The 25,326-nt window shown below is 51.7% G+C and overlaps 6 protein-coding genes across 6 annotated transcripts; 5 read left to right on the plus strand and 1 right to left on the minus strand.

Moving 5' to 3' along the window:
- Positions 1-835: 835 nt before the first annotated feature.
- AYO20_02593 (hypothetical protein) lies at positions 836-3,674 on the plus strand (the record flags this gene model as incomplete). The annotated part of the gene is made up of 2 exons (XM_022640897.1): positions 836-3,460; positions 3,573-3,674. The coding sequence occupies 2 exons, from the start codon at positions 836-838 to the stop codon at positions 3,672-3,674; spliced, it is 2,727 nt and encodes a 908-aa protein (XP_022503153.1).
- Positions 3,675-3,964: 290 nt separating this feature from the next.
- AYO20_02594 (hypothetical protein) lies at positions 3,965-4,747 on the minus strand (the record flags this gene model as incomplete). The annotated part of the gene is made up of 2 exons (XM_022640898.1): positions 3,965-4,548; positions 4,672-4,747. 2 exons carry the CDS (start codon positions 4,745-4,747, stop codon positions 3,965-3,967), a joined length of 660 nt encoding a protein of 219 aa, XP_022503154.1.
- Positions 4,748-10,461: 5,714 nt separating this feature from the next.
- AYO20_02595 (hypothetical protein) lies at positions 10,462-13,170 on the plus strand (the record flags this gene model as incomplete). Its single annotated transcript, XM_022640899.1, has 5 exons — positions 10,462-10,539; positions 10,633-11,402; positions 11,453-12,067; positions 12,120-12,501; positions 12,556-13,170. 5 exons carry the CDS (start codon positions 10,462-10,464, stop codon positions 13,168-13,170), a joined length of 2,460 nt encoding a protein of 819 aa, XP_022503155.1.
- A 2,687-nt stretch (positions 13,171-15,857) lies between these two features.
- Positions 15,858-18,593, plus strand: AYO20_02596 (hypothetical protein; the record flags this gene model as incomplete). The annotated part of the gene is made up of 1 exon (XM_022640900.1): positions 15,858-18,593. The coding sequence occupies one exon, from the start codon at positions 15,858-15,860 to the stop codon at positions 18,591-18,593; it is 2,736 nt and encodes a 911-aa protein (XP_022503156.1).
- Positions 18,594-20,484: 1,891 nt separating this feature from the next.
- Positions 20,485-22,589, plus strand: AYO20_02597 (hypothetical protein; the record flags this gene model as incomplete). The annotated part of the gene is made up of 2 exons (XM_022640901.1): positions 20,485-20,865; positions 20,919-22,589. 2 exons carry the CDS (start codon positions 20,485-20,487, stop codon positions 22,587-22,589), a joined length of 2,052 nt encoding a protein of 683 aa, XP_022503157.1.
- Positions 22,590-22,988: 399 nt separating this feature from the next.
- On the plus strand, positions 22,989-24,871 carry AYO20_02598 (hypothetical protein; the record flags this gene model as incomplete). Its single annotated transcript, XM_022640902.1, has 2 exons — positions 22,989-23,525; positions 23,582-24,871. The coding sequence occupies 2 exons, from the start codon at positions 22,989-22,991 to the stop codon at positions 24,869-24,871; spliced, it is 1,827 nt and encodes a 608-aa protein (XP_022503158.1).
- Between the last annotated feature and the right edge of the window lie 455 nt (positions 24,872-25,326).

The following is a 25,326-nucleotide window of genomic DNA, read 5'->3' on the forward strand; positions in this document are numbered from 1 at the left end:
CCAAGTCTAACTTACATCAACGATCACATGAGTGAACGAACTTGGGGAGGAGCAGTATGCAGAATTAGAGGGTTGAGAAAGTTAGTCATGGAATTTGAGACCGACGAGCACAAAAAGTCGCAATTACAGGTAGTTGTTGAAAGAGCCAAGCACTGGATATTCCCATTAGTAAAAGAAGATTCCATTCTCGAGTGGATGGGCGAGCTGGATGAATCCTCTTGGGAGGGCGTGCGAGACCTTAAGGATGACTACCAGTTCAAGAACGAGCAGCCTATGCGAGTGGACCTCCTAAAACGGAGGTATTACGTGGTGAGGATGACCTGGAGAGCCCTTAAGACTACCATATGAGAGTGTTTTTGGAAAGGCTCAGCTTGGTCCCGCGGAACAGGTGGTTGACTTGAGAGCTCCAGCCTACCTGAGTGCCCAGAGGTAACGAGAGACGATGCGTTTGGATATTGGATATTGTTAGCCTACCTTGATGATGTTATGATTTTTTACTTTGATTTTCGAAGCTCTTTTCCCTCAGGTGACAGACAAGTTTCTGACACTCCCCTGAGTAAAACCACCGTGACCACACAGGCCACAAGTAATACGGATACCTAGTACTTACCTAGACAAAGTTATCCCCGGAAAGGGAGATGTGGCTGCAAGTGTGGCGCAGTCTCCCGCCCCATTGGGACAAATGCATCAACATCCGTTGTTAAACGGCACACGCTCAAGTTCCTTCCCGCCCTCTCCGTACACACCGCGTCACTCCTCGGTGATACTACCGGGCATACAATGGCCGCTCTAGACAGGTTCAACCCTTGTTCATGAATATTCAGTCTTTGCGACAATGGAGGATATAGCGGGGTTGAAATGGAGCGCCACCCCGGCGAACGGACAGAACTCGAAACCCGCAACCGCGACATCGAATTTCTCTGCCTTTAATACATTAAAACCCACTCCGCCAACCTCAGAGAGGGCCTCTCCATTCAACCCGGCGACGAGTCAGCCTCCTTCCAAGCCGTCGACCCCCGGAAACGATAGCTTCGCGAACCTTGTTTCCTTCGGACCGGCGTCGCATAAGAATCTCTCGTTGTCAGAACAGCAAAGGATACAGGTGGAGGCTAAGGCACAACAGCAGAAAGACCAGGCTCGGAGATTGAATGATCAGTTTTCTGGCGGAGATGATCAATTTTGGAACAATTTGGGTAGTGGGAGGGGGACGGCTGCGATCGACACCGCAAAGAATCAGACCACGAACCACAAGAATCACGAGTTAGACGATACCGACGACGATCTATTTGCTGCTTTCAATAAACCAACCGCTGCTAAAAACGACGCTGCTACTGCATACGTTCCAAAAAAGCATGTGGACGTTGACGACAATGATGACCCCTTCGGACTCTCAAAACTCCCTCCTAGGCGGGCAGATACTGCGGCGACGGCGAGCACCGCTGCGGGTGATGATGACGACGTGCTCGGGCTTCTCGGAAAGCCTGTATCTACTGCAAAACCTCAATCTCCTCCCTTAGCCACGGAAAGCCCGGCCACCGACCGTCATCCGCAGGACAAAGCTGTGGCAGAGCTGGTTGATATGGGATTCCCCGCGGACAAGGCAAAAGTCGCCTTAGAGGCGACGGAATCAGGAATTGATGTCCAGGCCGCCGTGGGTTACTTACTGAACCAAGCCCACGCCGAGGCGCGGCAAAAAGCTCAGTCAAGAACTGCCTCTGGGCAAGTAGGAGATTCGGACAATGACAGGATAGGCTCCCGGAATGAAGCGCATGCATCGAGGACGAGACCACCATGGGAAAACGGAGAAGGCCCCAGACGTACAAAAGGCTCCACTCAAAATGGAGAGAAAGATTTCGAACAGCTTGCAACAGAATTCGGCAGTAACTTCTTGAAGACGGCAAATTCATTGTGGAAGCAAGGGACAAAACGAGTTCAGCAAGCTGTCCAGGAATTCAATTCTGAAACTGAGGCTGGCAATCAACCCCGGTGGATGCGGGAAGTAGCAGAGCGACCGACCAGAAAGGAGCAGCCACAACGACAGCCTGAGGTCGAGTCAGGACGTGGAAGAAGTAGACCGGGCGCAGAAGCCCCCAGCCAAGCAAGCATGACGGATGAGGCGATGATGCTGGAAATCAACCGACCAACCTCTGCATCACGACCTTCCACTTCCTCCAGACCGGTGCGACATTTTGACTCGAGTGCTGACAACTCTCGGGATCAGTCGCCCGTTATACCCTCACGGCTGCGTGATTCACTTCCTCAGACCCAGCCAGCTTTTCTACGACAGCAAAACCAATCCCCTGCCGCGAGTTCACGAGCTAGTCTAACCCGCGCTGCTGCCGAGGAACAGGCTGCTCAAGCGTATGTCAGCTCAGCTCGACGACGGAAACAACCACCTCGTTCGGTTCATGACGCACCGCCAGCATCCGTCCCGGAATCGGATCTTCTCGAAAGTGGCTTCAAGGACTCTTCTTCCTCCCTTCCACGTCCAGCGGCAACTCATGTGGGAATGAACAAACCATCTACTCGATCTCAATCTCAACCGGTCAAACAACGGGTCGACTCAACTGCAACTCAAGTCCGACCTCCAGCTCCCACCCGTCATGTCCCTTCCATCCCCGGCATCGCCCTCCAAGCCAGTCACTCCCACCGCGAGAAAGGTAACGAACATTTCAAGCGTGGTGACTATGCGTCGGCACACCAGTCTTATGCAACTTCCCTGTCGCACTTACCGGAATCCCATCCGCTAACCATTGTGCTTTTGACAAACCGTGCTCTTACGGCGCTGAAGATAGGCGAGCCTAAACAAGCCATCATGGATGCCGACAAGGCCATAATGATCATAGGACCATCGAAGGGTGAGAATGAGCACATAGAGGTCACCAGCCCAGGCAATATGGGTAACAAGCCAATGCGCGAATACTATGGAAAAGCGCTCATGCGCAAAGCTGAAGCACTAGAGCAGATGGAGAAGTGGACCGAGGCCGCTGTTGTCTGGAGAGAAGCCGTGGAGGGAGGTCACGGCGGTGCGACGAGTATCCAAGGCAGAATGAGGGCAGAGAAGGCAGCAAACCCACAGAAACCCAAACCTACCTCTACAACAGCAGCGAGGAAGCCCGGTTCCTTTTCGGCTCCAGCCTCGTCAGCCCTCCGCCGATCACCGCCCGCCCCTGCGTCTACAAGCGTCAAGCCAGCGGAAGCTGTTTCTCGTCTGCGTGCCGCAAACCTTGCTGCGGACCAGCTCGACGATGAAAAATTCCGTCTCTCTGAGTCTGTTGATGCACGCATCAATGCGTGGAAATCCGGCAAACAGGACAATCTCCGCGCCTTGCTGGGTTCACTAGACAGTGTGCTCTGGGAAGGCAGTGGGTGGAAGAAGATAAGCATGGCCGATTTGGTCCTCCCTGGCAAGGTCAAGATTCAGTACATGAAGGGCATCGGTAAAGTGCATCCTGACAAGGTACGTATTTATCTCATCATTGCCACTCTACTCGGGTGAAAAATTGCCAGCTAGAGCTTGGACATATATGGTGAAAAGGCGATTGATGCTGACGCTGGTCTGAAAATTCTAGATTCCCACCGATGCTACCACCGAACAGAGAATGATTGCCGGCGCCGTCTTCAGCGCGTTGAACGAGGCCTGGGACAAATTCAAGGCCGAGAATGGTTTATAGTCCGGCGACGAACGAATTGTGGTCACAAAATGGTCTCCAGTGTCTGGTCCGCTTGTACCCTCATGGATGTTTTGACTGTAAGAACCTTCTGAAGATGATACATTGTAGACACTTTGGCCAGGCTCCGATATAGACCAAAAGATTCTTTTTGATTATCTCAACACACATCAAGAAAAATCGCCCAGTGGCTATTGTGAGCTGGGAATATGCCCCATAACCATGGCCATTTGGGACGATGTTGCTGCTCATGTAGTTGTACAATTGCGTCCCACTCCCGCAAACTTCCATCACTACTTTTTCTTCTGGGCAGTCTTCGGTCCTTTGTTGGATTTCTTGCCTTTCGTCTTCCTCATGGCTCTGGCGGCTTTAGCTTCCATTCCTCGCTTCACTCGGAGTGATCGTTTCTTCCAGGCCAGCCAGCGATCGTTGCGATCGTACTCGCGAACCTTGACTCCCTTCCTCTCAGCTGCCCACCCAATCGATGCGTTTGCCTCGCGATACGTTCCTTGCCGATTAAATGTTGGGGGTGCCGCCGGAGTAGGTGTTGCGGCACCAGAAGACTTGAAGGTCACCTCGCCGAGGCCCTTGCTGCTCTGGCTCAGATGAGCCTCGAGGAACGATTCGTCGACAGACTTTACAGACTGCGGTAGTGGTTTCATAGGCGTGGCGTACATCCCTAGCCGTCTGCGCGAGGGCGCGTTGCGCGGCGTGGGAAGTTGAGATCTCGGTCCTTCTTTTTCCAGCGCCACACCGATGTATCGTCTCTTGGGATGTTTCAGGGGATCTCGATAGTATCGGACGTAGCCGTATTCAAGGGCATAGAGGGTGTGGTCTTTGCCGATGCCGACATTCTCGCCGGGGAACCATTTCGTCCCTGTAACAAACAACTAGTTAGGAAATTTTTTGTCCGCGAGGTCTTAAAAAAGTGGTCGAAACTTCTGTTTGCTTGCCTCTTTGTTTGAAGATTATGTTCCCTGGATGGACCCATTCCGAAGACCCCTTTTTGGCTCCCAGCCGTCTTCCTGCGGAATCCGAGGGTCCGTTTGCGCGGCCTTGTTGTGCATGGGAAGCATGTCGAACGAAAATAGTTGAGCTCCGGGGGTTCAGATGCGCGTGTTTCGGACATAGACTCAAAGAACCCAAAGACGAAGCTAGCACAGCTAGAGACGCCTCCGAGGGCACCAGAGGTCTGTATATTCGAGGTTGGAGCATGGTGGGAGTAGTGGTCAACTGAAAGGGCTACCTAATACCCTACGAAGATGTCTATGAGAAGATCAAGCATACATTGAGACGGAGCAGCCAGTTGAAAATGAAGCTTACCATATTTAGCTTATAAAGTGACACGTGGACTGGAGAATGTCAGCCTGGTACGTAAACTCGACCGTATTAACTCGGGCGGTCCATTTAGCACATTTAGCGCAACCAAGCCGACGCGTCAGCGCGATCTGGATGCTAGAAACGACGAAGCAATTCTTCAGAAGCTTGCTTTAAGCAGCTTCAACTCTCTTGTCAGATATGCGGAAACAGGTCAACTAGACCAGCCAGAGATAGCACCGTTCCAAGTGTTCGAACTCATGTACATGGACCTCTCCGACATTGAAATCAGAGATCCCCCAACAGAGCCGTGCCTAAGAGCTTTTGTGGGATATTGATCGTCCCGCGTACAGCTTTTTCTCTTGACTCCGGACACTTTTCATGCTTCGTGCATCACTTAGGCTCTGTGATCTTGCTCACATCCGAGCTAAGGATCCCACGAAGGCAGAGATCTTGTCAGGTACTCAGTTCGCCGATCTCATGCTCAAAGCAAGCCGCCGGTTTGGTAACTCTAGAAACTGGCGATCATACTTCCTATCCTGGCAGCCTGGCAAGGCTGTGGTCGCGGGGAAGCGCCCAAGCAATGTCCGATCTCGATCGTGTGACACGATTCGGAGAACGTTCCCCTCCCCAGCGACCTACGAACGGCTCGCGCATGAAATCGAAAATAGAGCCTTCTCTACAGACAATACTCTGGCAAATGTACAGAGGTGTTGTATCCACCCCCAGACTCCCACTCGTGCCGATATCTTCATGGAAGCATGAACCTGTACGATTCGCTCGAAAGTGACTGTCAAGAGCAGGGACATGTGTGGCGGGGTTAAACCTCGCGGACACTGAACAAACACTTTTCTAGCGCAAGGCAAGTCGGTTTTGTGCAGACAGAGATCGTCAATGCAGATCTGGGTGCTGGATCCTGATCCTTATCCGGCAAGGGCTTTGACACATCCACGCGTGAGGCGTAGAACACATTGAAGCGGAGCATTTCACGTAGAAATTTCTAACCCTGTCAACCCACACATTGGATGTGATGGATACTCAGTGACAGAGTCTGCTATTTTGGAGTTCATGGTGCGTTCATTGGTCGCGGACGACAAGACCGTTACTAATAGTGTCGAGACTGAGATGACTGCCTGTGAATATTTGAAGTTGTGGTTTTTAGAAAGGGGAATTGCAACCTCGACGTGAAGGGGCATCCTCTACTCCCTCAGATCAGATTGCAGAAGCTGACGTTTTCGGCTGTACGACTATCCTGGCATTGGCACGCGTTAGGAGGTTCCAAATTGGTAATGGACAAGAGGTTTGTGATAGGCTTCAAGTCCTCGGCGTTAAAACTATGCGAGCTTATTTGGACACCAGCCACTTACTTGGTAGATCATGGGACGTCCGCAGTCTACTCAGGCGACCAGAAGCCGTCTGCTTGTCGCAGGAGAATTCAGTAAATTCTGATGAACGGTTCTTTGCATCCTCGATCGAGGCAGTCTCCGAGCACTGCAATATGGAGACGGGAGCCTGACAAAATGATTTCTGGCCGGCTGTCTGGTGAGTGCACAACTCGAAGAACAATATACTGCATGGCGAGAAATCAGCTATGCAAGTGGTTTCTCCATGACCAACTCGTGGTCAAAGGGCTTTCCATTAAGAGACCACCTTTTCCAATGCTGCCAAGAGCTCTTCCAGACGCTGAAGGGTCAGTAACGACTTCCTTGGTCTGAACGGCTGTCTCTTGCAAAGGGCAGGGCCAGTTGACCTGCCGATGGACTCACAAACCACGCCAAATTACAGATGGATTGCAAGAAGACTTCTATGTCACGCGGATCTCATACTGTCTACACACGGCAAGTGAACGATTTAAGGTGCTCCTACAATCCAAGTCACTACTAACTCCATGCTTGGGGCATAATAGTGGAATAAAATGAGATCCAAGGACTGGACTGTGTGGCTAAGTCAAATGAAAAGTTTGTCGCGGCGGCCATATAGCTCCGACTAACCTCTTGCTTCTTAGGTCAGGCCATCGCATGTCTGCCAGTTTGAAACATGCTTGGAATTCAACAAAGCAGAATGGATGTTTCGCTAGCAGCACGGTGCTCAGCATTCTACGCATTTCGTGATCTGCTATACCCAGTTGAGCAGAGCAGGTCGACTAGACGCATAGTAGCGACTACCAAGAAGCATTTCTGTTTCCATCATCCAAGCCCCAGGGTTGAGACCATTTCCGTACGTGCGTCCTCTCAATCTCTGCGGTCTCGCCCTCTCCAGCGTACTAGAGGGTTGGATCGCTCTGGCTAGCCTACCTGAGCCACCGCAAGCACTGAATGTGCCCAATTGACGGATGGTCTTCGAGCCGTGTAGAGCCCAACAGTCTCCAAGGTTTGGCCCTGAGAAAACTGTCCGGAAATTGTTGTGATGCTCGTCCCACCTTGTCGCCAAAATCTACCGACATGGCACATGTCCATTTTCCACTTACGTACTTTTTCAGGCTGCATATAAGTCCCACATGGGTCAGTGGACGGACGCAAGGAGCACTGATTGGGTGGCGATTGGCCAATCTCTAAGCTTTTGTGTAACCCCGGAGATCCTCCCCGATGGGGTATTCAATCGCAACGGTACATACCCCAATCGGAGAATGTTCCATACTCCGAACCGGGTAGACTTGGAGTTTACTCGTATACGAGCACATGCACAGGATTGACTCTGCTTGCCGTGACTCGTGAGTCAAGTCCAGCCGCCCCTTGCTTCAGTTGCTCGATTGATGTGGCCAACGTCCGTCCTCTCGGATGGTCCCTGCTTTTCCTTGGGGTTGTTGGGATACGGCCGGTGGCCGAATTCATCCCAGTCACGAAAGTCTCAGGCGTCCTGGCTTTCATTCGGGCCGGATGAAAGGGGGGATTGCCACTCGAATGCCCTTCGCTTGGGCAAAGCCTTACGAGGGTTGATCAAAATTGGTGATATTGTTGATCTTTGACCGATGCCAGCCCCAATGCTGGCCTGGTATAGAACTTCGTATCGTGCCGTTGAAATAACATACATGATGTATCAGACGAGGTGCCCTGTTATGGCATATGATCGTCAAGCCTGCCCGAGCATTCGTTACTGTGTCAGGCACAACAAAGATAGGTCGGGAGTCACATCCGACGACTTAGTTCCCGATCATCAAGCTATGGTCTAGAAACCTCAGAGTATCTTCAACGTCCCAGTCTTTAGGGCCCGGCAAGCTTGGTTGTCGTGTCCATACTAGGCCAGGAATCGAGATCCACTATGAGTTTCCCACGAATCTTCTTTTTCTCTCTCTCTCTTTCTTTTTTCAGCTCATGGGTGGCTCATAGATGTTACACAAATGGAGCTTGCTCCCCAAAACCAAGACTCGCTACTTGTGCTCTAGCGGATAACTAATTCCACGGTACTGGATGGGGATTTTGGGATTTCGGAAGCCAAACAGGAAACCGATGCCGACAACCTCGTGGCGAGAGAAGAATGCGCCCTTATCGATAGTCAGCGATGGATTACTCTCTACCCTCGGGGCGCGCGTGCAAAGGGTCTTCCGCGCCGTCAAGGTTTCAATCCAGCTGAATTCTATTTCCGGTCGCGCTCTGACTGACCCCTTGAATCAGCTCCAGGTCCCTGGCTGCACACAGCATTGTGTCTTTTTCGGACGAAGGGGCCGCTTGACCGACGTAGGTTTGTATACAGAGGGTGCCTGTCAAGGATGGGATGCGCGGGGTGCCGTAGGTAGATGGATGGGTAAGTGGCCACGAGTAACAAACAAGTTTGGTCGAAGTATAACGAGTAGTAAGCGTCTTGTGTGGAGCAAAGGTTTAAATCGATCCGCAGCTTGGCGGGGCCTTGGCAGGAGTTATCTCGCAGTTGTCGACACCTGGCACGTCCAAGGTCCAAGCATGTTCTGGACACTTGGTGAACTCTTCCTCTTATTGCTCAACAAAAGCCATCCTGGTTATCTGGAACCACTACGATGAAGGCGCTCATCACCGTCACACTCTATCTGGCTGGCCTAGTTTCTGCCCAATTTCAGTTCTTCGAGCAGTTCTTCCAGGGTGGTCAGCAGAACCAAGCGCCCCAAGAAAAACAAAATGTCGCCAGCGATTCCAGCTGGTATCGTCAAAACTGGAACGGAGGTGAGTTTGCTTTCGATGTCCACTCGCAGCCTTGTGTGGGCCGCGTTTGGGCCTGTTCCATCTCACCAAACCGGGGAACCCCTTCCAATGCACAAGCTATCAGGACATGGCCACAGCTGACTCGCCGGGATTTAGCAACCTGCAACAACTACCTGTGCCCGGATACACTCGCCTGCGTTCATTTCCCGCACCACTGCCCATGTCCACATCCCGACGTCGAGGACAAAGTTGAACTTGGGGATGGCATAGCCGTTTGCGCAAGTAGAGGAGGGTTCAAGGTGGGCGAGACTGTACGCAAAATCGAATTGGCAAGGAAGGCTCTGCTGTGACATTTTTGGTGAATCCAGCAGTCTTTCGTGGCTCAAGTTACTCTCTGGGTGAGTTGTTTTATCTAGGCCAGTCAATGGAAGCTAACTGTCCGACCAGGCGATCAACGGGACCATACGGAGTAGACCCCAACCATAACCCTGGCATATTTCAACTCGCCATGTCACCAATCAAATCAATCCTCTCGCAAATGCATGAGCAATTTCCTGCCTAGTTAGATTGCGTCTAGCTACATTGTGCTCCAATGCCCTTGCATGACTAGATGGGCACTGCTACAACGATATACAGAAACAATCCTATTCCAAGCGAGTATATCCCCAAGGGGCTGGCAGCTTACTTCGGTACTTTTCCTTCCTGCACCTGTTCAACGTTCCGAGGAGAAAACAGCAACCCAAGCACCAAGTAAGAAGGTTAGTGGTGATGGCGCCAAGCCATTTCAAGGTTTTAAGGTCGTTACGAGTTGTTAGTGGCATCAGAGTACGACACGTGGCATGGAACCCACGGTTAGTAGATACTAACAAGCTAGCTCGTATTAAATCTCAAGCTAGTCTCGGCTCGTCACTAAGGGTGTCGATTATGTCATTCATATTCCAAAAGTCACTAAACTGACTCCGTTCGGTGACTTGGACCTAACTTTCCCTGTGAACTCAATACATACGCATGCCCATGAGCTGATAACCATGCACAATCCCATCCACGATCTTCATCCCCCCTGGTCGCCTAAATTCCGATCCCGTCCGCCCAAAAGAGGGCAATGACAGCCCCATAAATCATTCCTTTTGCGCACCACAGCGCAGATCACGCGAGCCCTTCATTTTGTCGTCCTGGAATATTTCAGCTCATGTGTTTCCAGCTCAACATTTGACTGATTGCGAGCTGTCCGAGGTGAAGGGCTGGATCCCTTCTAGACCTGATATGTTCCTTTTTCCTGGCGCCGCGCTGTCCACTCCCTCTCTAGTGCCCCGCTTCGGATTGAACGGAGCTCGAATCCATCACCATCGGTTTGATCGACAATGAAAATGCAGGAAGAGGCCGAAAGTCCCACCGGGTCACCGGGTCCTTCGAATTCCAAAAAGCGACGGTATGCTCGTGTAAGTAGAGCCTGCAATGAATGTCGCGTCCGCAAGATCCGGTGCAACGGGCGCCAGCCATGTGAACCATGTGAAGACTTTGAACGATGTCAGTCCCAGCCCCTGGACCGCGTCTCTGCTCAATCAGGCTACTTACAGCGTCTAGATTGTACATTCACATCCACGCGAGGGCAGCGTATGTCCGGTGCCCCGCGAACGAAAATCCTCGAAGATCGGCTGCGTCGAGCAAGAGCACTAATAACCCGATTTCAAGCTCAGTACCCGTCGGCCCAGCTCAATCTAGAGGTCAACAGCATATTCGATTCTCCGCCTGGATCCCCCGCTTCCACCGATGCAGAGGGCACAGGCCCGCTCGATGTGACCTCTGAGGACCACTTGGAGAACATGTTGGACGGTAAAGGCCGGATCACATCTACCAAAAACTCGACAGAGTACTATGGCGGCGGCTCTGGATTTGCGTTCCTTCAACAGACGCAGCTGCTGTTCCATCAAGACTCGCCCACAACAGGGCTTCGAAACGGTACCCATCTGTCTCTTGATGCCATGTCCAGACTCTTCGATTCGCCACTTCCAGATAAACAGGCACTCGCAACAGATATTCCCATCTCGAAGCTATTGCCTTCCAGACAAGCAGCTACAGAGCTGCTGCATGCCGTTTTTGGACAGACCTATCAATTGCTACAGTTTCTCCATGAACCCACCTTTCAGAAGCAGACGGACCGAATCTACAATCTCGATCCAATGGACTTCGAAGATTCCGACCATGATTTCCTACCACTCTTCTACTCCGTAACTGCTCTCGGGTACCTGTTTCATCAGAAAATGCATCACAGATATGGCTGCAAGGGCGCCGTCAACCAAGCGTGAGTCGAGGAGCCCATCACTTGAAATTCATGATGCTGACCATGCCCAGAATGCGACATTTTATTGCGTCTCGCCGCATGGTCGACCTCGAGCGTTGTCGCGATATTTCAACCCTCCAGACACTGCTCTGTTTCATCCTTTTCTTGATTTCGACGGCACGTCTTGCCACAGCTCACACCTTCATCGGCCTGGCGGTCGCAGCGGCCCTGAGAATGGGACTACACTCTCAAGCCTCCTGCGAAGGGCTGTCTCACCTAGGGAAAGATATCCGGCGCCGAACATTCTGGACGATCGTCAAGCTTGACATCTACAGTGGTACAGTTCTGGGGCTCCCAGGGATGATTAGGCTTGACTATGTGGATCAACCCAAGCCGAGTGGCCACATCCGTGAATATGCCAACGAGGACTGGGGTGGAGTTGTTTCTTTGAGCACCAGGCGGATGTTTGCAGCTTCAGCGAAATATCTAGAGATCCTCATGATCTTGAGCAAGGTGGTGCAAAAACTATACCCAAAGACTGATTCAGAGGCTCAAGGTGTGAGCGAATCGAAGAAGATCTATGTCAGCAACAACACAATCCTCGAAATTGAAAGCGAGTTCGAGGCTTGGAGGGACGGGCTTTCTGACTCACTTGGCTTGACCAAAGACAACAATAATGCAAGCAGGTAGGGAAAGACAATCACCTTTTCAAGGCACCGGACACTGACTTCCTGATAGCATCGTTTACGAGTTGGAGATGGTGCACAATTTCGGCTATATACTCCTTTATCGGCCATTTCTGCATTACCTGGCCAAGGCCAAAAGTGAGAATCCGCCAGATGGGCGACTGTTACGGTGTGCAGCGTGCTGCGTTAAGATATCTCGTCTCACCATCTCGCGCTCGAATGAGATGCTCCAAAAAGGGTTCCTTGCTCCAGCCGCGTGGCAGTCAGTGTACACGGTGTTTTTGTCACTTGTCACCCTGATATTCTTTCTGGCTACACAGCACGGCAATATGGACTACGCCGTCATCCAGAAGGAAACCGAAATAGGAGTGCGCATCCTGGCCAGGACATCCTGCCAGGACATCGGTTCAAGAAGATGTCTAGATGTTCTAAGGGTAAGTTTGGTCGTTGCGATTGAAAGATTTGGCAAGCTAACACCCTATGTTCAGGTGCTTACCAGAAGGCTTTCGCACATGATCAATCTAGACATTGATGAGATCTCGGCGGGCGTTCAGCTATACTGTCAAGATAGCTCTGGAGACGCGGCCGTGCCGAAGCCACGATCATCTTCTGGTGACGCTGACCTTAGATTGCCGGACGGTTTCGCTGGAATGGGCCCGAATGAGGCATTGGGTCTTCCGGGCAATCAACAGTTCATGTTCCAGCCTCCATCTGCGAGTCTTCAAGGTCCTCCATTGCACAGTCTGCTCAATGCTACACCAATCTATCCTCCCGAGGCAATCTCTTACCCCGTCCAAACGCCAATTTGGGAACAGGCAGCAGGATGGCAGAACGGGGGAAGCAGTCCCTATCTCACAAGGACATCCTTGAGACAGACATCCCCTCCACCGTCCGTGGGCGTCGCTGAATCCCTTACACATTCGGACATGGAGGTGCCATACACTGACGGCTTCGCTTGGCCGTTCCAGATGACAGCACATATGGCGAATGGACGTCACAACAGCACCGATGGATCCCAACCACAACCAGAACCTCATGGACTTACTCCACAAGACATTGCTGCCTTTATGCGCATCAACCCAGGGGATGAACCATTTCTTTAGCGTCGGATATATATTTAGGATCAGTCAGGGCCAGGGGGAGAGGAGTCATTGTAGGGAGATTGACTAGTTAGGACTCATCGAACAAAAGGCGGCGCCGGAGTCAACAGTCTGCGAATGAAGCATGCATTTTGCAAAAAGAAAAGAAACATATGACATAGGTTCCCATTCATTGCTCTGCGCGTGATCGATCATCATTGCCAGTTCAGAGGATGCCCGCTGCCTTTCTCCCCGTGCTCAGGGTCATCGGCGGTCACGAGGGACGAGGCGGCGTGGTCTTGGTCTATAGAGGCCCTCTCCGATCTGCAGCCCTACAGAATGTTCCATTGGGGTTCCATGAACGCAGGTGGGAACCCGCGGATCACGGCACGGCCAGTTGGGAAAGGGTACTACTACCTGGGGCTCTTCTTCCTTGTAGAAACTGAAGTTACTTGGGGAGGGCGGGGGCTTGGTTTTCGGGATTTCGGCAAAATCTCAAGCAAATGGCGTGCATTTGTCACCCGTCCCATTCCTTCGAACCACTTCGCCAGGTGGTTGTCAATCCGAAAAAAAAAACCGACACAAAGATGTGCACAGCCCAAGCATCCCAATCTACCAGTCACGCGCAGAAGACGGTGGATCTCGGCAAAGCAAACAGCAAACACAGACCCTGGCAGTTTCCTATCTCACCCGATGCCTCTGTTGGCTGGGGAGATTCAAGGCGTGCGTGCTTTGGCCCCCACGGGCCCTTCTACGGTCTATGGTCCATTTCTTCCCAGGCACTGCCACCCGGCCCAGAAGTGAGGCTACAAGCTCCGCCTGTAGGGAGGCTGAGATGAGTGCTGTGCCGTGTTGCCGCTTTTACAACGGGGCTTTTCCTCTCAGGTCCAGGTATCACAAACTTCCCAAGTACACATGCAATCGATTCTGCGAGGACAGGAACTTTGTACAAGTCTGGACCCATACCTAAGTAGCTCGAACGGGTCACTTCTGGGATTGCGCCTCTCCTTTTTTTTTTTTTTGAACTGAAGTCGGCTCAACAAACAAGACTTGACGGGTATTTGAAGAGTTATTTTATTGCAACCCCGTTAAGCCAGTATACAACACGCAAAAAATCGTTTCTCGGGACGTCGGAACAGGACAAGAAAGGATCCAGGGTTGTCAGGTATACTTACGGCGCGTGGAGTCGGAACACGAACTGTTGAGATAATTCTCGAACGATCCCAAGATTCATCTCTCGTCGCAAAACACACAAGGATTCGGCTCTATCGCACTCACTGGGGAAAAAAGGGGACGTCGCTATCGCTAGCTCCATGGTGAACCCTTTGAATACGGTTTCCGATAAGTAACAGATTCGACTTACCCCGGCACTCTAGTGGACTTATCAGCAGAGTCTTTGAAATGTGATATCACACCGGTTTTGCCCAGGGCCACCTGAATTTAACAGTCATTGACAGGTGCGAGCTGTAGTTCCCATTCTTGTTGGACATGATTCCCAGACACAATCTTCGAGCAGGCAGGGGAGATCATGCACGAGCATTTTATGACTTTGATCACGCAAATGTGCATACCCAGGTGGCAGGAGGTGCACAAGCTCAAGAGCAAGTTGTCGCCGCTCTGATTGAAGAGCTGAGTCCGATGTCTGCAAAGCATGAGGATCTCAACTGGCAGTCCGAATAGCTTCTTTGCGCCCGACACCCGAAAGGATTCATCCAAGTGGGAAGAGCAAACTGACCTGAAAAAGCAATGGGGATGTCGGCAAACAATGGATCTACAGCCTAGAAACTGGTCTCCCTGACGATTCAGTAGTAGAAAGTAACCATAAGAATGCATGATTCGGTTGAACGAGCCTGCTGTTTGCGTGAGTCGATTAGGCACCCGTCCTACTCAAGGTGCCTAGAGCACAGGTCAGATGTTGAACCCTGTCGTCACGAGGCCTACAAGCGAATTCGGCCACGAGGTAACAAGTCCAAGGCACCAGAAGAGGTCGAAACGGGTCATCATTGAACGAGTCGAGGAAGAATCGATGATTGGAGGGCAAATAGAGGGTCCATCGTTCCTTGGACGGGATTCGAGGGGGACTTTGTGCCGGAGAAGCGGATACGAGGACCCAGATGGGGCATGGGGGAAATGACTTGACATCCGGGCGGTGTCGCGGCGAAGCACAACAGGGATGCAAACAAGGTGGAAGGATGGAAGGAGTTTGGCCAGGGATTAAAGGGACAGGGAAGAGGGGAGGGAAAAGAAAGGTTTGGGGGAATGAGAGACAAGCTCCATTCCTACAGAGTACCTCGTACAGTAGCTACCTACAAGTACTTGCTAGGTAGCAAGGCGTTAAGCCACAATGCCAACCACAGTGCCAACAAGGTACTGTACATAAGTCGGTGACTGCCGAGGAGGGACCTACTGGTATTCGGTCTCGCGAGTAAAAGCGGCAGCTCCCCCGCCCTCGTCCCGACTATCCCCGAAGTGGAAACAACGTCTACCTGGTATTAAAGCGGAGGCGGAGCACCAGGCACCGCCTTCATCACCACCACTACATACTGCCATCACCAATGTTGCCCTCCGACAACGGTTCCAATTGACCTATCTCAATCCGACTCTGTATGGAGGACAGGTGAACCAGTGCAAGACAGCTAGATACACCTCTATCCTATGATTCTCCACGCTACCTCGATATCCAGGTGGCTATCGAGTCCATTCCCGCTGCCATGGATCCATTTTCCCTCACAGCAGGCGCTCTTCAGATAGCTGCTGCCTGTGTGTCGTGCACCAGCACCGTGATCAAGATATACGGAGATATCAATTCTGTCGATGCTCGAATCCGGTCTTTCTGCGATGAGGTGGCGGCTCTACGAGCGACTTATGAGGGCCTGGAAAAGAGCCTGTCTTCCCCTCCGCTGGCAGAGGCGGTGCGCGTGGCCAACAAGACCGACGACGGCGCTCATCTGTGGCAACAGATCAAAGATGCGCTCGAAGATTCCAAGAATACCATGAAGCGAGTCAATGAGATTCTCACCCAGATTGCCAAAATATCTGGGTTTGCACGTAAGGTGAAGGCCCATTTACAAGAGAACCTCCATAATGGTGAGCTGTCTCGACTCCGCCAGCGCATCCAATTTTTCAATGCGGCTCTGTCACTACCGATCCAGATGGTCTGTGTCATGCTCCAACTCGAACAAAGAGGAATAACAATCGAGCATCAGACATCACTGGATGCCAAGTTCATCATGCTTGAACGAACCATGAGGGCGCTCATCCAGAGTCTGAACTCCCCCTCGCGTCTGCAAACGCTGGGTGGTTCAACAATCGCTGCTACCGAGAGAATGCAATCAGGTCACGATGATGGAATGAAAACCTATCTTGCCTTTGCCAAAAAGTTTCTAAGCACCGCTTCCGCTGCGGCAAGCACGAGATCTTCCTTGAGTACTATATCCCCAGCTATCGAACCCGAGGCTCTCCGTGATATAGTAAAGATCCCTGCCAATGAAGTACCGCTCTCAACAGATCGGAGAGATCGAGTTGACCGCTGGATTCAACCTCCTGCCGCTTCTCCTCAACAATCAGCCGCTTTCGCTCGACAAGGCTCTGCATCTGGTAGAGGTCATGCAGAAGTTGGCTCCGAGGTGGAGTTCCTGCGAACCCAGAATCACCTGAAGTTGGGCCAGGACAGCTTTGAAGACAGTGATTATGCAAAAGCGGAGCGGCATTTTCGGAAGGCTCTCGCTCTTATGGAGCGTCATGACTTTGAGGGTAGGATATCTTTCCAGCCTGCAGAAGTGGTTCTCATGCTAGCTGATTGCTGTCGGCAGCAAGAGAAGCTCGATCAAGCGGTCGAGCTGCTGCAACCGGTTGCCGCCATGCGCAGTGATATCTTCCCATCCAGCCCAAAAGATCCTCTCTGTTCGAGCGAAGCTCTGGCATCTTCACGTCAAGTCCCCGACAAGCTGCAGGCGTTGGCGGCAAGTCACATGCTAGGCCGCGTGTACATTTTGAAGGGTGAGTTCGATTCCGCCGAGGAGCATGGACTACGAGCGTTCATGGAGCGTAGAAAAGAACTCGGGCCACAGGATGAGAAGACGCTGGAATCCGTGCAGTTGGTCATCGATGTCTACCGAACCCGGGGTGACGACGGCGATGAAGAGGAAGCCGAAGGGTACGAGGTGTTTCTGTCACCACCGGAGAAAACGACGCCCACACCTTCCACCGAAAAACTTTTGAGCAAGGTCGAGGTATCTCAGCTCAAACCGGCCACGGTCTCACCGGAATTACCCCCGGTATCTGAAATACAGAACCAACCTCGTCCGAAGCTTCGGAACCGATTTCTGCACCGTGCTCGTCTCTCGCAGCACTCGGATTCAGCTTACCCTGCGCCGTCACCAGAACTATCGAGGTTATCCATTTCCAAGTCTATAACATTGAACAATCTACAGGATATAGACGCGGCCGCTCAATCTGGTGTTCGAGGGTTAAGCTCGCCCTCTGAAACATCGACTTACGATCGCTCTCTGTCCTTCCACGACGATAGCTCAACAACGACCCCGGCAAGCGCGCAGCTCGAACGATCCTCGTCCAGTAAAACCCTCGAACCTACATATCAAGCTATAGCAGACCTCTGCAACGAGAGACGACTCGACAAGGCGGCAAAAGTCGCCATACAGTATTTAAATACCTACCAGTCCAACTATATGGTCATCCGGAAGCCGGAGCTGAGGGACAATATCCGCAACGGAACCGGGTATGGACTCGCCAGGACAGGACGCGGTTATGCACCGCTACATTTCTTCTGCGAACTGAAGGAGGAGCATGCGGAAGAGGTCAATTTACTGATCAAGCATGGCGTGGATGTCAACGCTATTGCGTTTCAAGCCGGCTATACTCAATCAAATCCCAAAGATCCCTTCACTGCCTTGCAGCAGGCTACTGAGAGAGGCTTCTCCACCATCACAGGCCTGCTACTGGCAGTAAATGGCATCAAGACCGACTTACGCGATTCAGAAGGTTACACGCCGCTGATGGTGGCCTGTAGAAAAGGCTATCACCAGATCGTCAAGCAGCTGCTGGAATTTGCTATGCCCACCGAGTTTCCGCCAACGTGGCACGGAAACACTCTTCTCCACGACGCTGCGAGACGGTGTGACCCAGTGCTAGTCGAAATCCTTTTGGAGCACACCACCTCCATTGACGAACGAGATCGGTTCAGCAAAACGGCGTTGATGCATGCGGTGGTCAAGACAGATATAGCCGATCCGTCGGAAAGGAGGAGACGGATCAAGGGCAGATGCCAGACGGTGCGTGCACTGCTGGAGGCTGGAGCCGATCCTACACTTCGAGACCACAGGACGAACAAGACGGTGCGAGACTATGCTGTGGAAGAGGATGACGCCGAGTTGTTGATGCTCCTGGGCCAGGTGCCCAGGGCTGGGATTAGCGAGTTGGTAGCATGATTCTGCTAGCCAGTTACAGGCCAATGGTTGAAATATGTGGGGAAACTTTTCGATGTATCATAGGCATGTACTTTTACCCATAGTTTAGAGATATCTTGGATTTCGAGCCTGACAAGTAGTGCAGTGGGTGCCTGTTGGAGGGGTGTGGAAAGGTGATATGAGCACCGCCACAAGGTGCGCCACATTACACTACGTCACTCTCATCCCAGGTGTGGCGCTAGTGGCGCAGTGACGTCCGCGTCTGCGCAGCTGGGTAATTACTGGATTGGGCAAGTTTTATCTGTCTCGCTGTTTCATCCTTGTCCTTTGGCTGCTGCCTTCATACCCTACATAAGAATTCCAACGGCACAGACGTGCCGCTTGAAGTGTCCCTGAGACAAACTGCGTCAAAAACCCACCTTGTACCGCAAATTCAACATCTCAGTCACAAATTCGAAGACTCTGCTACAATGTCGGACAGTGCCATCCCCGCGCTTCTCATCATCCTTATCACCATCCTTGGTAAGTCTATGCCCGCGATCGATTTCGTCCCATAGCTGTTGGCAGCTCCCTGGTGCTGACTCTCGGTCGTTTGTACATTCTACTAACGTCAATCTACTCTAGTACCTCCCGTGGGCGTGTTCCTCGTCGCAGGCTGCGGCGCCGATCTCTTCGTCAACATCTGCCTGACCCTGCTCGGGTACATCCCCGGCCACATCCACGCGTTCTACGTCGAATATGTGTACTTTGACCGGAGGGAGAGGGCGAGACAAGGGCAATTGACGGGGCATCAGGCACCGGGAGTGTATAGTGAGAGGGTGCAATCTGGAGGGTCGGTCGGGTACGGGACGATCTAGGGACCCAACCCGCGAGCCTGGCGCGTTGAATAAAGATGAGGAGAGACACGAACGGGGTTGGGTGAAGGGACTTCTTTGCCGAAGAAGATGTAGATACAGGAGGTGGTGTACCGCGCTGCTCATGTCCTGGTACAGGGAGTCGGTGACTTTCGTCTTTCATCTGGGGGAGTAAGGCACAAAGCGCAAAGCACAAGGATCAAACACCTCTATCCTTCGAAGGCAGCGGCATGTAGGAATAATGGGTATATCCAATACGCTGTTTGACATGTCTTCCTTCCGTGGGCGGCGGATTGAGGCTTACTCGAGTTGATTTCCTTTCTTTGCAATTTCACGACCGACGAACGACTCTGGTAGTTATAAAACTGCCGCTTGCAGAGGGCGATGACGATGCTACGGGGAGAGGGATAAGCTCCGATTCATTAGCTCAACGGTTTAGTGAACTCGGCCCGCTCACTGGCATCACGAGTAATCCATCACTCTCTCATCTCAACCTATTCCGGTAGCCACCTACTTTATTATGCAGGTACCATGGAAGCAGCTTAGATGACCATCAGCGCTAAATCAAGGAGGTTGAAGGTCGTCAATGGTAACTAGCGACCCGACGAGTTGGTTTCGGACAACGCACGAATGGATGTTTGGCTGATGTTGAAATGTCTTTCCATTTACTCACACGACACAACTCTGGTCTCTATGGGAGGCCGAATCGCCTGAAGTTATGTATATCTTCTGTCCCTCATGGCCCCATCATAGCTATTCTTTTGCTATTTCCGGACTTGACCCTCCGGCAAATCATTTCCTGCGCGCGGATTTTTATCATGGGTCCAAAATACTCAGATGCGGCCCCAATCTTCGGGCGATGAGCCTCTGACGCGCCCTGGTTTGGAATTACTCCGGCATCCTGCATTACACAAAACGTCCTGTTTCACCTTTGCAAACTTACACAATCCCGCGGGCGTCCATGGTCTCGAGAATTTATACATTGGTTCGAAGCCCTTGACTTCGGATGCTGGACAAACCCACACCGTTCGTTCTCTCTTGGTCCAGCTCGTCGACAGATGTCCGACTTCATCGAGCTGTCTAGTCCCTATGGCTCCAGTTCTCTCGGGGGTAAATCCCATGCTCGACAATCAATCCGATCTCTCGGTTCAGTTCATCGCAAATTGGGCGCCGGCCAGTACAACGTCATCTTGACTCCTCAAGAAGAGCAGATTGACGATGGCTTCACAAAAGGCGCGGGTAGATCGCCGTCGACAAAGGTTCTTCCCCCGACCAGGTCAGGCAAATTTGGACGAGACTTGGTGGTCGAAATCCTCATCTGTACCTTTGCCGTTCTGATATCAGTGCCTTTTACATGGCTAGCCGTGACCATGGCAAAGTACAATCACAAGGTCGTGACAGAGGCGGATACAAATTACATCAAGCAGGCGACAAGCACGGTTCGCATTATATGAAAAACTGTCTGTCCAAAATGGTTATTGACCGATAACAGGCGTCGACGCTTTTCACCATCCTCTTTGCAGCCGTCCTCGGAACGACGCTCAAGCGATTCGCGACGTGGCGACTTGAGAAAGGCGCCAAACTCGGGCTGCTTGAGCAGATCATGCAGAGCCGCACGTTCTTTTCGGCCGTCACTACACAAGTTGCTTTCCCAGCTATTAACTTCACCGCCTTAATACTGGTGATCTGCTGGGCCTTTTCACCCTTGGGATCACAAGCATCTCTGCGTCTGGTCAGCACTGGTCGGGAACTGAGAGCAGATTCCAACAAAGTCAGCTATGTCGATACGATCACCAATCAGGTCTTCAACTCGGTTTCGGGAGTCGACTCATTACTGACCTCTCTAAAACCAAGCTACATAACCTCTGTCCTCGGACCCGACACTGTGAAGGCGGGGACTATGGATCTCTGGGGAAATGTCAGGATACCCTGGCTAGTCGACGACCTGGAAAAGGACGGTGACGGCTGGGCCACGCTATCCAAGGAGAATATGACGGAGGGCTCATTCTCGGCCCTAGTCGGTGTACCTATCGCATCCCTGGCTAATCGGAATTCGAGCGTCGTTCTCGAGACAACATACATGAATCTCGACTGCAACAAACCTCAGGATCAAGAGGAGATCAAGATCAACTTTAACGTGACATCGGGCAATGGCACATTCTTGGGACCCAACACCACCGTCGACTCGGACACTGGCATCTATCCTTTTTGGCAGGTGGCCATGAACCAATTTGTCTCGGACGACGTTTACTTCTATGGCTATCCGGAACAGTTGGTCAATCTTACCGATGTCGACATACCCCAGGCTACTTTCCTCTTTCAAACTCGCGGACCTTGGGTGTCAAAGTGTCAGATCAACCAGGTTTACCTTGAATCAAATGTGTCATGCCAATCGGTCCCAGAATCTCAACTTCCAGTCTGCGCTGTCACCGCGCAGCGAAAGTCCCCGAAAAAGCATGCACCATCGACAGTGACCACGCTTAGCTTCCCCAGCACCTTTTCCTATCTTACGCAGACATGGATCCTTGCAACCGATCCATTACTCAGCTCGGGCTACTCTTCTTTGAGCGAGTATTACTTACAGAATACAACGGCGGCTTTCATTTTAAGCGGCAATGGTCGCGAGTACGCGGATTACACGAACGTCACTGCTCGACAATTTTCCCAACGACTGGGCCAGCTTCTCAACACCTGGGTACTTTCGAGCCAAGTCTCGGCCGATACTATGCAGTATACTCTGAATCACGAGAACACCACCGCTTTTTACACGGAAGGGTTCGATGTCTATGTCGTGTCGTGGCCCTGGCTGAGTCTCTACTGTGCAGCGATTGGGGTGATGCAGATTGCGGCATTCCTCACCATTTGGTGCGCATACCACACGACCATCCCAGACGTTCTGTCGTACTGCTCGTCCCTGACCAGAGATTCGCCGTACTTTGATTTCGCAAAAGGCGGGAGCGCACTGGACGGGATAGTCCGGGCCAGGATGATGCGGGATGTCGACGTCAAACTCGGAGAGGTGGTCGATCAGCGCAGCGACTATGATGTCCAAAAGGGCTTTGTCAACGACACCAGCAACCAGCCCAACGAGCAGATGCCATTTCTGGCGTTCGCACCGCCGGAGTATTTGCGCAACACGAGGCGTGGATTTTTGTATGCCTGAGGTAGGGGGTCTTTTACCTGATAGTTATATAATGAAGATCATGCAGGATACGAGAAACATGTCTCTAGATCTAGACTATAATGACGATCTCAGTTCATAATCCAATAACTTTGCAAAGTGCTCCCCTTTAAAGATCACACAGATCTGGTACTGAGAACTCGTTTGAGGTATGCTTAGTCAGTCACAGAGCCCTGTCACATGACTATCTTGGCAAACGCGAAGCCTCGTGTGACCGCGTCGCGCGTTTCTTCCATGTCTTCACAGCATTCAATTCACGACTCGAGATGATAATTCCCGTCCCGTCTACCTAGGTCCTCGACGCCGAAGTGTGTGCCCTGGAGATACTTTCGAGGAGCTGTGTGCAATTGCTTTGTTGATGTCTCATTTTTGTCCGCCATTATGGATTCTCACGTCGCTGCCGCCGCTGCACCACCACCGCCACCCGCTCTTTCCTTTCCCGCCGCTGCTCAGCTCACCCCCTCCAAGAAACGCAATCACGAAGGAGATATAGTGCACCACTCTGCATCCGTCACCTCTCCGGCCGGCCAGCAGAGCAGTCCCTTGACTGCAGACCGATCTCCGTTCGGAACGCCCAACTTCAGTGAACGCAGTACCCCATTGACCGACCTCGGTGCTACTCCTGTCCTGAGCCCGGCCCAGCACACGACCATGGCCCCCGTCGACGGCAAGAAGCGAAAGGTCACCTTTGCCGAGAAGGAGGCCGACAAGGCCATCAAAAAGGCCGAAAAGGAGGAAAAGGAGAAGCTCAAGGCCGAGGCCAAGGCCAGAAAGGACGAGGACAAGAAACGCAAGGAGGAAGAGAAAGAGGCCGCCCGTAAGGTTCGAGAGGAGAAGAGGAAACAGAAAGACGTGGAGAAGCAGGAGAAGGAGGCGGAGAAGCAACGCAAGGAGGCCGAAGCGTTGAAGAAGGAGAAGGTAGGTCCCACATCACTTTCGACGTCAGCCTTTCAGTTGCTAACTATTTCTTCCAGTCACAAATGAAGCTTGGTTCATTCTTTGGGCCTCCAGCGGCTGCCTCACTACCCACGGCTGGTGATCTTGGGGATGTCTCTCGTGGCACGACGCCTTCCAGAAGAGGTTCAGTCACCTCCGTCGACATCGACCACCCTATGGTTGATATCAAGGAGTCGCCGTCAAAACGAAAGAACCCTGGCTTCGACGATTGGATTCTGCCTTTCTTTGTCAAGGAACATATGACAGTCGCACCAATTAACCGCTTTCATGCGAATAGAGCCGCACTCGACAATGCTTTTCTTCCCCTCAACCAAGACAACACCCCTCAGACACTCAGAAACAGGTTTCGGAGGCGCCGGCGGACAAGACCTGTGAAGCCTGTAAAAGAAATCTTGAACGAAATAAACGACTCGAAAACTGTTTCTATGGATCTCCCGGACCCTGCAAACATTCTGGCCAACCTTCCCTACAAGTACTTGTTCTTCCACGAAGATGTGCGGCCTGCTTATCATGGGACATATTCAAGAGTTGTGTCTCCACGAAGTACACGAAAACTTGCCGTCAATGCCGGCTACCGAGGATTACCGGATACGAACTACGACTATGACAGCGAAGCAGAATGGCAAGAACCGGAAGAAGGCGACGAAGAAGTGCTAGACGATGATGAGAAATCCGAAGACGAGGATGGCGACGAAGAAATGGGAGATTTCCTCGATGACGAAGGGGAAGTTGCGAAACGTCAGCTAATTATCGGTGATATGGAACCCAAATGCAGTGGACTATGCTGGGAAGGGGAAAATGGGTCACAGGATGGCAACGATTTGTCTTTGTACCGAATGGACGTTCTGCACGACTCGACAACTTTTCCGATTGATCCTTATTCAACGGATCATTGGGCAGATGTGGGGAGAAAGAGTCCGGTCAAGCGAGAGGAAAAGCCACAAACTCCAATGCAGCCTCCTCGTCTACCACTGATGGCAGTCGACCCAAATAGTGGCAATCTGGTCCTCCAGTCCGGTCTCCTGAGGGTTGCGTCCAACGAAGGGGTATGCGAAAACCAATCCCAATCGTCCAAATCGAAAGCGAACAAGGCTTTGGGGAGGCCGGTCAAGACTATCTCAGCAGATTTGTTGCCGGCGTTCAGGGAAGCAGTCTCGGGCAATACCTTGACCAAGACTGGATTGATTGAGGTGCTGAAGAATCAATTTCCCAAATGTTCCAAGGATGCTATTAAGCATACTCTGGAAGAAATAGCGGAGAGGAGAGGCGTCAAGGAGGCTGACAAGAAGTGGGTATTGATTGGTTGAGCATTCATGATGGGTGGTACTTTGTCAGATGGAATGAAGTGAGATGAGAGCTGGTTGATTGAGCATTCTGGTCCCTAGATTCGAAGAGGTTTGTAGACCTTCTGCTACTAGATGGACATCATAGGGATTGTAGAGAGGACCGAGCGGCAGGGCTTGAGATGCTGTAGCTCGAGCTACGATACTGTCGTATTAAAGACCTTGTGTCCATGACTTTTTATGCTTCAATAATTGTCCTTTATTAATGGATAGCATGTCTCGGTGTAGATGGGTAAGTTGAAATGGGATTTATTTTCTTGATCGAGTTCCGTGCAATTATGATTATCCTCCAACATCTACCACTGTGTCTCTTTTTGGATCCCACTCCGACACATAATCCCTATTTTCGAAACACCAATGGGGTCATATGGTCCTAGATACCTCGTCTTTAGAGATTCGCGCGTGAGGACATATCATAA

This window comes from Fonsecaea nubica (assembly GCF_001646965.1).
Source record: "Fonsecaea nubica strain CBS 269.64 chromosome Unknown Scaff11, whole genome shotgun sequence".
In the NCBI taxonomy this organism is placed as follows: Eukaryota; Fungi; Ascomycota; class Eurotiomycetes; order Chaetothyriales; family Herpotrichiellaceae; genus Fonsecaea; species Fonsecaea nubica.